The sequence below is a fragment of the Vipera berus genome (genome assembly GCF_964194415.1).
Source record: "Vipera berus genome assembly, chromosome: 7".
Taxonomy (NCBI): domain Eukaryota; kingdom Metazoa; phylum Chordata; class Lepidosauria; order Squamata; family Viperidae; genus Vipera; species Vipera berus.
The window spans coordinates 30,516,114-30,529,537 of record NC_138209.1 but is presented as its reverse complement, the minus strand read 5'-3'; the positions used below and the strand labels follow the sequence as shown (position 1 = coordinate 30,529,537).

General features: G+C 36.7%; 2 protein-coding genes across 2 annotated transcripts in view; one reads left to right on the top strand and one right to left on the bottom strand.

Annotated features, from left to right (window-relative positions):
• SMARCA5 (SNF2 related chromatin remodeling ATPase 5) overlaps positions 1–13,424 on the top strand; it is a 54,395-nt gene that overhangs the window by 35,321 nt on the left and 5,650 nt on the right. The window contains exons 25-27 of the mRNA XM_081332651.1: positions 3,416–3,500; positions 5,933–6,102; positions 7,653–7,827. Of these exons, the coding sequence (XP_081188777.1) occupies positions 3,416–3,467 (52 nt within the window). The 3' untranslated portion in view covers positions 3,468–3,500; positions 5,933–6,102; positions 7,653–7,827. The remainder of the gene's footprint in view (positions 1–3,415; positions 3,501–5,932; positions 6,103–7,652; positions 7,828–13,424) is intronic.
• FREM3 (FRAS1 related extracellular matrix 3) overlaps positions 5,483–13,424 on the bottom strand; it is a gene marked incomplete at both ends in the record, with an annotated part of 86,455 nt that continues 78,513 nt past the window's right edge. The window contains 5 exons of the mRNA XM_081332650.1: positions 5,483–6,004; positions 6,144–6,290; positions 6,382–6,569; positions 8,350–8,476; positions 10,167–10,301. Coding sequence (XP_081188776.1) covers positions 5,483–6,004; positions 6,144–6,290; positions 6,382–6,569; positions 8,350–8,476; positions 10,167–10,301 — 1,119 coding nt within the window. The remainder of the gene's footprint in view (positions 6,005–6,143; positions 6,291–6,381; positions 6,570–8,349; positions 8,477–10,166; positions 10,302–13,424) is intronic.

The window sequence follows — 13,424 nt, the reverse complement described above, 5'->3', positions numbered from 1 at the left end:
ATAGTGGGGGGGGGAAGTACATCTTTGAGTTCTGTGGTTTTATGTATCAGGACACAGTAAAAATTATCTGGTCCTTAGCAATTCTTAAAAGTAGGTAAATACAACCTCAGATGAACAACACCTGACATATTACACCATGTCATCATTTATCTTACAAAAAGAAAGCCAAACTGGAGAAGCCATGTGTGAAAAACTAAATACACACTGTTTTCATAGACATGCCTAAGTAGCAGCCATGTGCTGCTAATCACGTGCCCTTGATCAATTTATCATCAGCAAATGTGGCTACCTCAATAAAAGCTGAAGTTTTAGGAGTTGTTGGTCTCCACCATTAAGGTTTGTGTTAACATAGTGTCAAAGAGTAAAGACATCGGCAATGATCTTAGAGAAGCAATTGTTGCCACCCATCAATCTGAAAAGGCTTATAAGGCCATTTCCAAACAATTTAAAGTCCATCATTCTACAGTGAGGAAGAGTATTCAGAAGTGAAAAGCATTCAAGACAGCTGCCAATCTTTCCAGGAGTGGATGTCCCAGCAATTTCAACTCAAGATCAGATGGTGCAACGGTCAGAGAAATTGCAAAAAATGTAAGTTACATCTCAAACTCTACAGGCCTGTTTGTTAAATGTTAGTTCATGACAGTACAATTAGAAAAAGACTGAATAAGTATGGTTTGTTTGAAGGGTTGCCAGGAGAAACCCTCTTCTCTCTAAAATTAATATTGCAGCATGACTTAGGTTTGTGAAGTTGCATCTGAACAAATTGTGGGACTTCTGGAACACTGTCCTTTTGTCAAGACCAAAGTGGAGATGTTTGTTCATAATACAGTGTCACTTGGCAAAAACCAAACACAGCATATTGGTACAAACATATCAACTGTCAAACACAGTGGAGGAGGGGTAATGAATTGGGCTTGTTTTGCACCTTGCAGTCATTGAATTGACCACGAATACCAAAGTATCCTAGAGTCAAATCTGCTGACAGCTAAAGCTTGACCGACAGTAAGTCATACGACAGGACTATGATCCTGAGCACATCAGCAAATCTACAACAGAATGGCTGAAAAAGAAAAGAATCAAGATGTTGCAATAGCCCAGTCAAAGTCCAGACCTCAACTCAATTGAAATGCTGTAGTGGGACCTCGAGAGATGTACATAAACAAATGCCCACAAACCTCAATGAATTGAAGCAATGTTATAAAGAAGAGTGGGCCAACATTCCTCCACAACTATATGAGAGACTGATAGTCATACAGAAAGCTATTCAGGTTATTGCCACTAAAGGTTCTACAGGCTATTGAATCATAAGGTGTACTTAGTTTTTCACACATGGCTTCTTCATTTTGGCTTTTGTTTTGTGAAATAAATGATGACATGAGGTTGTATTTACCCAGTTTTAAGAATTGCTAAATATCAGATGATATTTACTATGTCCTGATATGTATAATCATAGAACTCAAAGAGTGTGCCCTCTTTTTCACGTGACTGTATATATTTTACATCAGGAAATGTTAGGAATAAAACAGGAAAAAGCTGCTATGTAAGGATAAATTTTAACATAGTAATTTTATATTTTATAATTACTTGAAAAATAAAAAACTTGTTTTGGTTCAATGAAGTGTTCTGGTTTTTTTTCTACAAAACATAATAGGCATTCACTTGTACCAGCTAAATTCAAATTTTCTGTTCTCTGCCACTACCTGAATATTGTATTAATCATAATGCAATTAATAGTGTAGTTTCTGGCAAGCATATCTGAATTCATTTCAATCAAAAGCTACTGACAACTTATAAGAGTAGGAAAAAAATATTAAATATAATTTATTTCTGGTTTATTATAGTTTACTGTAGTACACTTGTAGTAAAATTACCTCTGATTTTTGCAGATTCCAGGCTTTCAACTTTAATAACAGGATAGTTTGGTCTTCAGATTTTACACTGCAGTCATGGCATTTAGTATCTGGCTTTATGTTTAGGTCCAATACCTTAGGTAATGCAATATGACAACAAATGGAAGAGACAATGCTTATAAAACACATTTTATAAAATGACTCTGAAAGAATATTTTGGTAAATTCACAGTCATAGGGCATGAGCGGTATAGCACAATACAGTTGAAATGTAATGTTTCTGTCCTTGACAACCTAACATGTACTTTGAAATAAGTGAGTTAAGTATACAATTATATGCTATGAAATATATTTTACATTTGAATGTAATACAAATTGCAGTAATCTGTTCAGGAAGTATTTTAGTCTACATTTTAGTCTAATGAAAGAAAGCTTCTATTTTAGTGGCTTTCCACCTTTCTATTGCCAAATGAAAAATAGACTGAATGATTGTACCAATTGTCATATAGTTTATAGTAAAACTTTAGAAAGAGCAATTTCACTGTACTGAGTCTTATTCCAGGTAGTGTAAATAAAACTGCAGCCTTATCAGAGCACAAAGGCTCTCCTCTTATTGAGCAATGTGCAAGCAGTGCATATCAGTTTTTAAAGGCTGTTTCTTCTCAAGATGTTCCTATCAGATCTTCCTTCTTTAGTGTTTCAACATAGATAGAATAGAACAGAACAGAACAGAAGCTGGATGGGACCTTGGAGGTCTTCTAGTCCCCTGCTCAAGCAGGAGAACCTATACCATCTCAGACAAGTGACTGTCCAATCTCTTCTTAAAAACCTCCAGTGATAGAGCGCCCATGATTTCTGAAGACAAGCTGTTTCACTGGTTAATTGTCCCCACTGTTCGAAACTTTCTCCTTAATACCAGGTTGCTTCTCTCTTTGATCAGTTTTCAACCATTGCTTCTTGTTCTGCTCTCTGGTGCTTTGGAGAATAATTTGACCCCCTCTTCTTTGTGGCAGGCCCTCAAATACTGGAATACTGCTATTATGTCTCCCCTATTACTTCTTTTCTTTAGACTAGCCAAACCCAAATCCTGCAGCCATTGTTCGTATGTTTTACTCTCCAGGCCTTGGATCATCTTAGTTGCTCTTCTCTGAACTTTTCCCAAGGTCTCAACATCTTTTTTGTAGTATGGTGACCAAAATTGGTTGCAGTATTCCAGGTGTGGTCTCACTAGGGTTTTATAAAGTGGTACTAATACTTGTGTGATCTTGATTCTATGCCTCGTGACTGCTTGGTAATATAACAGTGGTAATTCTGGAAATGTGAAAGTCTACAGTTAATAAGATATTAAGCTCATGATTTTGACAGAATAAATAACCTATGATAAATTTGTTCATAATCACCTAAGTATATAATCATTATTATTGCAGCTAATTAAAATAAAACCTTGCATATTTTGACTTCTATAAGCAAAAGAACCCATCATTTCAATTTTACATTAAAAATTTTTTAAATTTCATACATTTCTTCATAAATGAACCATTACATTACTTTGGTTTAACAAAAAAGGAAGGAAGAGGAGGAGGAATCAAAACTAGCTGCTATGTCTATGCAGATATAACGTACTGAAGAAAATACAGCATGGTCCCGTGATGTGAGTAAACTTGAATTTAGCTGGTATAGGTGGATAAGATTGCTATTGTCATTAGGAAAGATATTAGGGCTATTCTAGGGCTATTCTAGGGCTATTCACACTAGCTTTCAAAGCCATAAATGTCGGTCTGCTTTAATGAATAGTAGAGAGCTGCTCTGCTTATAGAGTTCACTTTTCCAAATAATCTTGAATGTGCATTGCTCTATATGAAAGATACAGCAGGAGCAGCCGGCAGATCCATTATTACTAAGTTTCTCCTATAAAGCAGGAGACTTTTATGGGCTAGTGATTTTCACCTGATTAACCAATAAACACTGGGAATCAAAATATTTAAAGGAAACTAGCATACAGTATTAAAATGGATATTATAATTTATAGATTGGTTAGTAGTATTCTGAGAATTTCTAGGCAAGAGAAGGTAGATATATTAACTAATGCACATTGATTATATCAATTAACAAGGTGAATCGTATTAAGTTGCTTATAGACAAATGGTGTTCAAGCACCATTAACAGGCACTTCCTCCCAAGCATGAGAAAAAAGAAATGGTTGGTTTTAATAACACAAATGCTGTCCAATTAATCAAGGGTAGTTTTTAGTATATCAAAATCCTCTAATTAAAGCTTTTATGTCACGTAGACATTTACAATGAGTAGATCGTACTGAAATTGGTGTAGCTTCTGAATAAGTTGGTGCAATCTTTTTAATGTAATCTGTTTTTATGTAAGAAAATTCAATGGAATCTAAAACTTTCCAGACGTCTGAGGCAAAAACCTACTACATGAGAAATATATAAATTCTGTAACCAAATTTAGTATATGTGATTAATTCCACACCAGAACCTCAGGAAATAGAGGCAATAATCTTACTTTTACTTATTTTGGAATTATACAGATTCTATTAATCTGACATGGAAAGTTGCTTCAGAACTGAAGCCAGTTCTGTCTAGTTCATAATTAAAGTTGAAATAATAAGGGGTTACCAGCTTTGAAAACGTACAGGATGTGGCACTATTTTATTCAGGTAATAGCAAAGTGCCATCCTGATTCTCCTAAAACAATATTGAACAGCCCTTTCCCAGAATGATTTATTTTCAAAATAACATGGTTATAATTGTCACATTTTTTTTAAATGACTGCATTTTTGACACAAAATTTACTATGATCGCTTAGCTAAGTAGCAGTTGTTTTTAAAAACAACACTGAAAAGCAATTTCCAGGCAGTTAAGATCATGTAAGTTATTCACAATGTTTTACAATATTTTCAAAGTTCCATTAGGAGAGAGCTATTTGAACTAACATAAATAAAATACTACTAACTGAAAGCAATTGGAATAAGAATCTAATAATGATTTAGCTTTATGATATTTATGGTACAGAACATTGCAGGATATTATATGAAAGACTGTAATATTTGTATATCAAAACATTCAAGAAACATTCTCTTTAAATAAGTTCAGTATTTTTCTAATACAGCATTTTGCTTATCAATACAGATAATACAATTCTATTGAAATTTAATTATAGATATTTACTTGTATCTTATTTAGTTAAAATTTTACCTTTTTTCTTAACCTTCCTCTCACCCTGTCATATAAAAATGGTATAAAACTAAACACTATACAAAATGAAAAGGAAATCAATATCCCTTTGAATAGCACCAGGCTTTCATGTTGATAGATAAGGCACACTTATATCTGCTAGCAGTTTTTTTTAAAGCACCATTTCAGGGGGAAAATGCTAAATTTAATTAACATTGTATTCCAGCAGATCATCCTGTGTTCCTGGGAGTTGGTTGTGGTGGAAGTTATAAATAAATCACATTTCTGTACAGATTATTCTTGCTATAATTTTCTTCCAAATGCTGAAATCTCACTGAACATGGTACCAAAACTGCAGCAGCCTAAATCCATATCTACCCCACCCCACCACAGCTCCATGTGATTTCCATTGTGTAGGATCTTCAAAGAGTCATCACTGCTGTTAAACTTCAGAGCTGTCACTATTGCTCTGCTGTGTAGTCATAGTTTCATTACTGTTGGAATGATTGGTAAATGAGCTTGTTTTTCCATCAGCTGAATGTCCCTTTCGCTTCAGAAGTAATATAATGATTATAACAGTGCAGAGAAGAAGCAACAGTCCAATTGCACCTCCAATAATGGGAACTATCTTGTCTTCTGCATTGCTTCCTGTAATTTGCAGGATTGGCTTTTCATAAGGTTTACCTGCTGGAGACCATTCTTTTTGCTTGAGTATAATTTTATTAGATCGGTCAAGAACTATATGCTGGATATTTGTTCCTCTATTCTTATCAGCACCAATATCTTGGGCGAGAGCAGGAATATCAGAAATAGCTCTCCGAGAGCGACTAACATGTGAGGTACTGTTATTGTAAGATAAAGCATGGTGATCTTCAATACTTCTTTTTCCTAGGCCCTTATGAGCATTTTCACGTGAACGAACCATGTAGATGGTGTGGATGTACCACTCTCGACCCACTGCTACCTATTAGGTTAAAAAAAAGATGAAATAAAAGAACAGAAAACCAAGCAAAATGAAAAAGTCTGTGAGACTCCAGTAGCAATTGCACACCTAAACTGCATGTAGGTGTTTTCATCCAATAAAATATCATCATCCACATTACCTGGAATAATGGAGTTGACAGCAGGCTGAATCCATCAGAACCAGGTTGCTTTACCAAAGGATAGCCATCATTGTGATCAACTGCTAGTTTGGCATGGAATGCCATATTTCCAAACATTTTTGCTTGTGTATCTGGTTGAGCTTTATCCTAGGGAACAAAGAAATAGTGGTATATTATTAAATTTAAACTTAAAAATGACATTTAGGAGAATTTATTAGTCTAGCATTAGCATACCTACCAGAATTTTAAATCTGTACAATAGGGAAGGTGAGTCAGCTAGACAGCCATATTCTTTGTTACTTGGACTATACTTGGGAACATAACCATCAGCCCCTGTACATAAGAACACCTTCTCAATGTTACAGATGAAAGACTCCCCTAAATTCTGAACGGGATCCACCATGACACGACCGTAAATTTCTGAACCTAAAATTAAATAAACATGAGATCAAAACAAAAACGGTCACTCAAAAAGCCCTTGGATGTAATTCTCCAAGATCTCAAATTCAATAAACAAGTAACAATTTTTCATGTGACAGAAAAGTAAAATTAACAGACTAAGATAATCACATTAACCATAATTTGAATTAACTTTAAATATTAAAAAAATCAATTTATTTTTTTACTCCAGATCAGTTTACAACTTTGAAAAAGTGGCTGTGGGCATGCCATTAAAGGAGGAAATATGGTCTCCTAGCCTGCAAGATATTACACAGACTGATATATGCAGTAAATCCAAACATGTAATCATGTTCTTTGAGTAGCTAATCTATAATGCAAGAATTATTAATGCTAAACTTTTAAAAAGTGTATATATTATATAAATTAAATATATATAATGTAAATTAAATAAATGTATAACAAATGAAATAAATCACAATTTGCATTTAAACTACAAACTTCTGAAATTTAGGAACAAAAATGCTTTTGCTTGGCATATATTCATATTGTCAACACGGCATGCTATCACTCTGAGAAGACATGCTAGGCCCAGGAAACCAGCATAGGAAATTATTTGTCATGTATCACTGCTGATTGCGCAGCACTTAAGAGAAGAAAAAGCATGATATTCTGGCTAAACTAGATTTCTTATATACATTTTTAAAACGTTTTTTTATACTGGCATCTGGGATCTGGGATCTCCGCTCCTTCCGGCGCGACCTTAAAACCCATCTCTTTAAGGAAGCGGGCCTGGCCTGATGGGACGGGGTGGGATTGTTATTATGACTTTAATTTTAAATTTGTATTATTATGGGCACTGTTTAATCATGTTTTTAATAATTTTAATTTTTTTGTATCTGTTTTTATGTATTGCCCTGTTAACCGCCCTGAGTCTCTTGAGAGAAGGGCGGTATATAAATTAAATTAATAAATAATAAATAAATAAATATTTTAACAATTCTGTTTATTCTATCCCTCAACAATGGTTGGCTAATATTATTTCATAATTCTATATAAATACTGCCCTTACTTTGAGCTATTAAAATAAATGCTTTATATTGCTCCTAGATAAGGGGTCCCCAAACCCTGGTCCGTGGAATGGTACCGGCCTGCAGCATGCCAGCAATGGTCCGCACAAAAAAGCAAAGCCCTGTCCACAGGATGCAGACAGCACACAAAACTATGCACTCTCCAGTCCGTGGAAAAACCTCTCTCCATGGAACCAGTCCCTGGTGTCCAAAAGGTTGAGGACCTCTGTCCTAGACGTTAGTTCTGCAATTTACTTGCTCTATCAAAAATTCCTGCAACTCTATTTTTCTTCACTAGGGGTCAGCCTTTATTTAGGATACAAGTAAAAATAATTTATATGATGTTACACTAGTGATTTAGTATATCTTTTGGTCATTCCAGTTACAATTTGAATAAGGCATTTATTCAGTATAAAAACAGGAATTCTGCTTCCTAAGGAAAAAATTTTTTGCAGAGTCACATTACACAATGCATTTTAATTTGTCAGGAAGAAGCACTTCATACAAAGATGATTGCAGATTTGGACCACTGTAATTTTAAATAAGTTTTTAAATTCATGGTGCAAGTGGACAAAAGTTCCTTCTTTCTCAATAACAAATATTGGAATATAAGAGGACAGGATTACTCAGAGCATTAGCCCATGCAAATGAATACACTGCAGTCAAAAAAGGGGATTTACAAGTGTGGCTAAAATGGTTCATTGGTCTATTCAGTTGTATGTTAAAGCAGATTTTACCCTCTGTGAATGAGACATCAGTTTCTTCTCCAAATCCCAGAGAGCCATCAGACAGCCAAAGATCTTTCTTGGATAGCAGAAACATTTGAGTATTGAGATTAAATTCAGCTGCTACTGGGTCACTGACCTGTATAACGCAAAGACTATTTAGGGAAGTAATTTAATCGTCTTTCTAGCAAAAATCTAGCATAATTTAATTGCAGTTTATTCTCAATGTTATTAGAAATATTCAAAAGAGTTCAACAAAGTAGAACTAAACAGCAGAGTGTGTTCCATGATTTGTATTTATAAATAATTGCTTCAAGGAGTAGGTGCTTCATATAGTGCCATTGTTTTATATAAGCATGCCACCTTGAATTCCTTCTCACAGTCTTTCAAGAATAAAATCTATAAATGTAGGCTGACTCAATCAAACAATCATTTAGAGCAGGGGTGTCAAACTGCCGGCCCGCAGAAGCCGTGCCCACCCCATTGCCGGCAATGGCAAAACCGTCCTGATACGTTGCGCGATGTCACATGACGTCGCGAGTTTGACTTGTGTGACTTAGAAGAAATAACATAGAGTTGGTTGGAATGAGGCAGTACCCAAGTTGACTGATTAATTGAATGAATATTATTTTTTCATAGAAAAAAACAGCAATCTTAAGTAGTTTTGCTTCCATTGAAAAAGCCCAAATCCAATTTAAAATAAACTGATGTCAGGTGACATTCAATGCTGCTGAAAACAATTCCTGTAATACAGTTTAATACAACATAATCACATCCAGATCTGTTGGGCCCTATAATTCTTTTATTGGAAGACATAGTCTTAAAACCACTGGTTTTTTATTTTTTCTATAGCATAGCTATAGTAGGGTGTTCTAAGACAATTCTCTCCTGCACTAAAATGGCTTCTAATAACCCGTTATAAGACAATTATACAGAAAAGATTGCATAGAGGGATATCGCATATTGCATAGAAAAGATATCCTAGGGATGCACCTGTGAGACAATATTTATGTGACTGAATATTGTTAGAAGAAAGGAAATTGTTTAGTATATTGATGTTATTTTCACCCAAAAGTCCTAAATCAGAGAAATTTATAGGTACACTCAGTGTTTAGTAATATAATCTCTACTTAGAGGCAGTATAAGCTCTAGGGCACACTGACAGTCAGATATGCTGGGATTCTAGTTCTCAGAATTCTAAAAGTTAGCCCTAATGCCACTTCAGGTGGTGAGGTTGAGAAAAACCACTAAAAAATGACCAGGTTTTGATTTGGAGAGAGTGCAAAGAGAAAGTGTGTTTTTAAAATTTTAAATATTCAGGGCCCAGTTTTCTAAGTCAGTTTAAAACAACAAACATGTAAAATTAATTCACTGCAATTAAGCCAATGTAATTATCAAATAAGGGACGCGGTGGCTCAGTGGGTTAGGACGCTGAGCTTGTCGATCAGAAGGTCGGCAGTTTGGCGGGTCGAATCCCGAGTGCCGCGTAACAGAGTGAGCGCCTGTTACTCGTCCCAGCTTCTGCCCACCTAGCAGTTCGAAAGCACGTAAAAATGCAAGTAGAAAAATAGGGACCACTATGGTGGGAAGGTAACAGCGTTCCGTGCGCCTTTGGCATCTAGTCATGCCAGCCACATGACCACGGAGACGTCCTCGGACAAACGCTGGCTCTTCGGCTATGAAACGGAGATGAGCACCGGCCCCTAGAGTCGGAAACGACTAGCACGCATGTGCGGGGGAACCTTTACCTTAATTATCAAATAATATTTCAGAGAAATGTATTAAAATGCTTTATTAGTTGAGAGCATTAAAGTCCTGAAATATTTTACCTGCTGGAACCTGATATCTAAATCAAAAGTGATTGGCTCCCGTGGGCTGCAGATGACAGGCTGGGTATATTCTTGGCTGGGTGTGGCAACACAGGGGATAAGTTTCACAGTATAAGTGCCAGAATAGTCACGTACCTGGAAAAAGACACCCAAAGTAAAATATGAATTGATACAAATCAATTAAGAATAAGAAATATTTAGAAGGGCATGCTGGTGCAGAATGCAGCGGCACAGGCAGTTATGTATACTTTTAGATTAGCACATATCACAGTCTGTGAGCTGAATTGGTTCCCAGTTTACTTCTGGGTCCAATTGAAGGTGCTACTTTTAAACTTTAAAACCCTTCATGGCATGAGACCAGATTATCCAAAGGAGTGCCTCGCCCCAATCACATCTTCCCATACCATTAGATCTGGCAGAGATGACATGCTTCCGGCCTAATTGGCTAAGGACTTAAATTTGGCAGGTGTTAAGAGGCAGCCCTTCTCTGTCCACCTTGTGAAAAATTCTTTCCCCCAAAATGAGGTTAGCTCCATCTCTGTTAACGTTCTGTAAATCCATCCAGACCTGGCTATGTCATCAAGCCTGGGAGTCCCAGGAGACCAGTGATATTCAGAGATGGCCTCATCATTGTGTTTGATTTATTCTCTCTTGTACCTGGTGATCTGTATGTTTTAATATGTCTTATATTTTTAATAAATATTATTTTAATATATTTAATTGTTGTACATCACACAGAGTCACTTCCTATGACATGGATGGCTATATAAATTTTATTTATAAACAAATAATGATTATGTGTATCAGTGGAACATTTGGCGTACGGCTTTTTTTGTCTTTTTACTATACTTACACAAAATCATTGGGATTCTGAACCTACAGCATGGACAAAATCTGCATCAGTAGATGACTAATTGATTGTGATATACCCATAACATGCTCTTCTTTTCTGACAAACCTTAACAGTCATATAACACTCTACAGAAATAACACTATAGCAAGGATGTGTACCCCCTTCATGGATTATTGCCTTGTCGTGGCGAAGGGGCTTGTGTATTTCAATGAAGCTATGAGCTATGCCGTGCAGGGTCACCCAAGATGGACAGGTCATAGCAGAGAGTTCTGACAAAACGTGATCCACTGGAGAAGGAAATGGCAACTCACTCCCGTATCTTTGCCATGAAAACCCTATGGACAGTACCAAAAGGCAAAACGATATGATGCTGGAAGATGAGCCCCTCAGGTCGGAAGGCGTCCAATATGCTACTGGGGAAGAGCAGAGGGCTAGTACTAGTAGCGTCAGAAAGAATTAAGCGACTGGGCCAAAGCTGAAAGGATGCTCAGCTGTGGATGTATCTGGTGGTGAAAGGAAAGTCCGATGCTGTAAAGATTTTTTCTCCATAGGAACCTAGAACGTAAGATCCATGAATCAAGGCAAGCTGGACGTGGTCAAACAAGAGATGACAAGACTGAACATCGACATCTTAGGAATCAGTGAACTAAAATGGACAGGAATGGGTGAATTTAATTCAGATGACCATCAGGTATACTACTGCGGGCAAGAAACCCTCAGAAGAATGGAGTAGCCTTCATAGTCAATAAAAGAGTAGGAAAAGCAATACTGGGATACAATCCTCAAAATGACAGAATGATCTCAGTTCGAATCTAAGGCAAACCATTCAGTATCACAGTAGTCCAAGTTTATGCCCCAACCACCAGTGCTGAAGAGGATGAAATTGACCGGTTCTATGAAGCCCTACAACACCTTATAGAACTAACACCAAAAAATGATGTCCTTATCATCATGGGGGATTGGAATGCTAAACTAGGAAGCCAAAAGATAACCAGAATAACAGACAAGTTTGGCCTTTTGAGTACAAAATGAAGCAGGGCAAAGGCTGACAGAATTTTGTCAAGCGAACACGATGGTCATAGCAAACACTCTTTTCCAACAACCCAAGAGACGGCTCTACACATGGACATCACCAGACGGTCAACACAGAAATCAGATTGACTATATGCTCTGCAGCCAAAGATGGAGAAGCTCTATATAGTCAGTAAAAACAAAACCAGGAGCTGACTGTGGCTCAGACCATGAGCTTCTTGTTGCAAAGTTTAGGCTTAAACTGAAGAAAGTAGGGAAAAGCACTAGGCCAGTCAGGTATGAAGTAAATCATATCCCTGACGAATATACAGTAGAGGTGACAAATAGATTTAAGGAATTACATCTGATAGACAGAGTGCCTGAAGAACTATGGACAGGACTTTGCAACTTTGTACAAGAGATAGCAGCTAAAACCATCCCAAAGAAAAAGAAATGCAAGAAAGCAAAATGGCTGAGGAAGCTTTGCAAATAGCTGAGGAAAGGAAGAAAGCGAAAGGCAAGGAAGAAAAAGAAAGATACACCCAACTGAATGCAGAATTCCAGAGAATAGCTAGAAGAGATAAGAATGCCTTCTTAAATGAACAGTGCAAAGAAATAGAAGAAAACAATAGAATATGGAGGACCAGAAATCTCTTCAAGAAAATTGGAGAGATGAAGGGAACGTTTCATGCAAAAATGGGCATGATAAAGGACCAAAATGGCAGGGACCTAACAGAGGCAGAAGAGATTAAGAAGAGGTGGCAAAATTACACAGGAGAACTATACAAGAACAAGCTTAATGTCCCTGCTAACCATGATGAGGTGGTCACTGACGTCGAGCCAGACATCCTAGAATGTGAAGTGAAGTGGGCCTTAGGAAAGCTGAGCAACAACAAAGCTAGTGGAGGTGACAGTAATTCAGCTGAGCTATTCAAAATCTTAAAAGACAATGCAGTAAAAGTGCTACACTCAATTTGCCAGCAAATTTGGAAAACTCAACAGTGGCCACAGGATTGGAAAAGATCAGTTTACATTCCAATTCCAAAGAAAGGCAGTGTCAAAGAATGTTCAAACTATCGCACCATTGCACTCATTTCACATGCTAGTAGTTATGCTTAAAATCCTACAAGCTAGACTCCAGCAGTATGTGGATCGAGAACTACCAGAAGTACAGGGAGGATTTCAAAGAGGCAGAGGAACTAGAGATAAAATTCGCAACATACGCTGGATCATGGAGAAAGCTAGGGAGTTCCAGATAAACATCTACTTTTGCTTCATTGACTATGTTAAAGCCTTTGATTGTGTGGATCACAACAAACTGTGGCAAGTTTTTAAAGAGATGGGAGTACCAGACCATCTTATTTGTCTCTTGAGAAACCTATATGTGGGTCAAG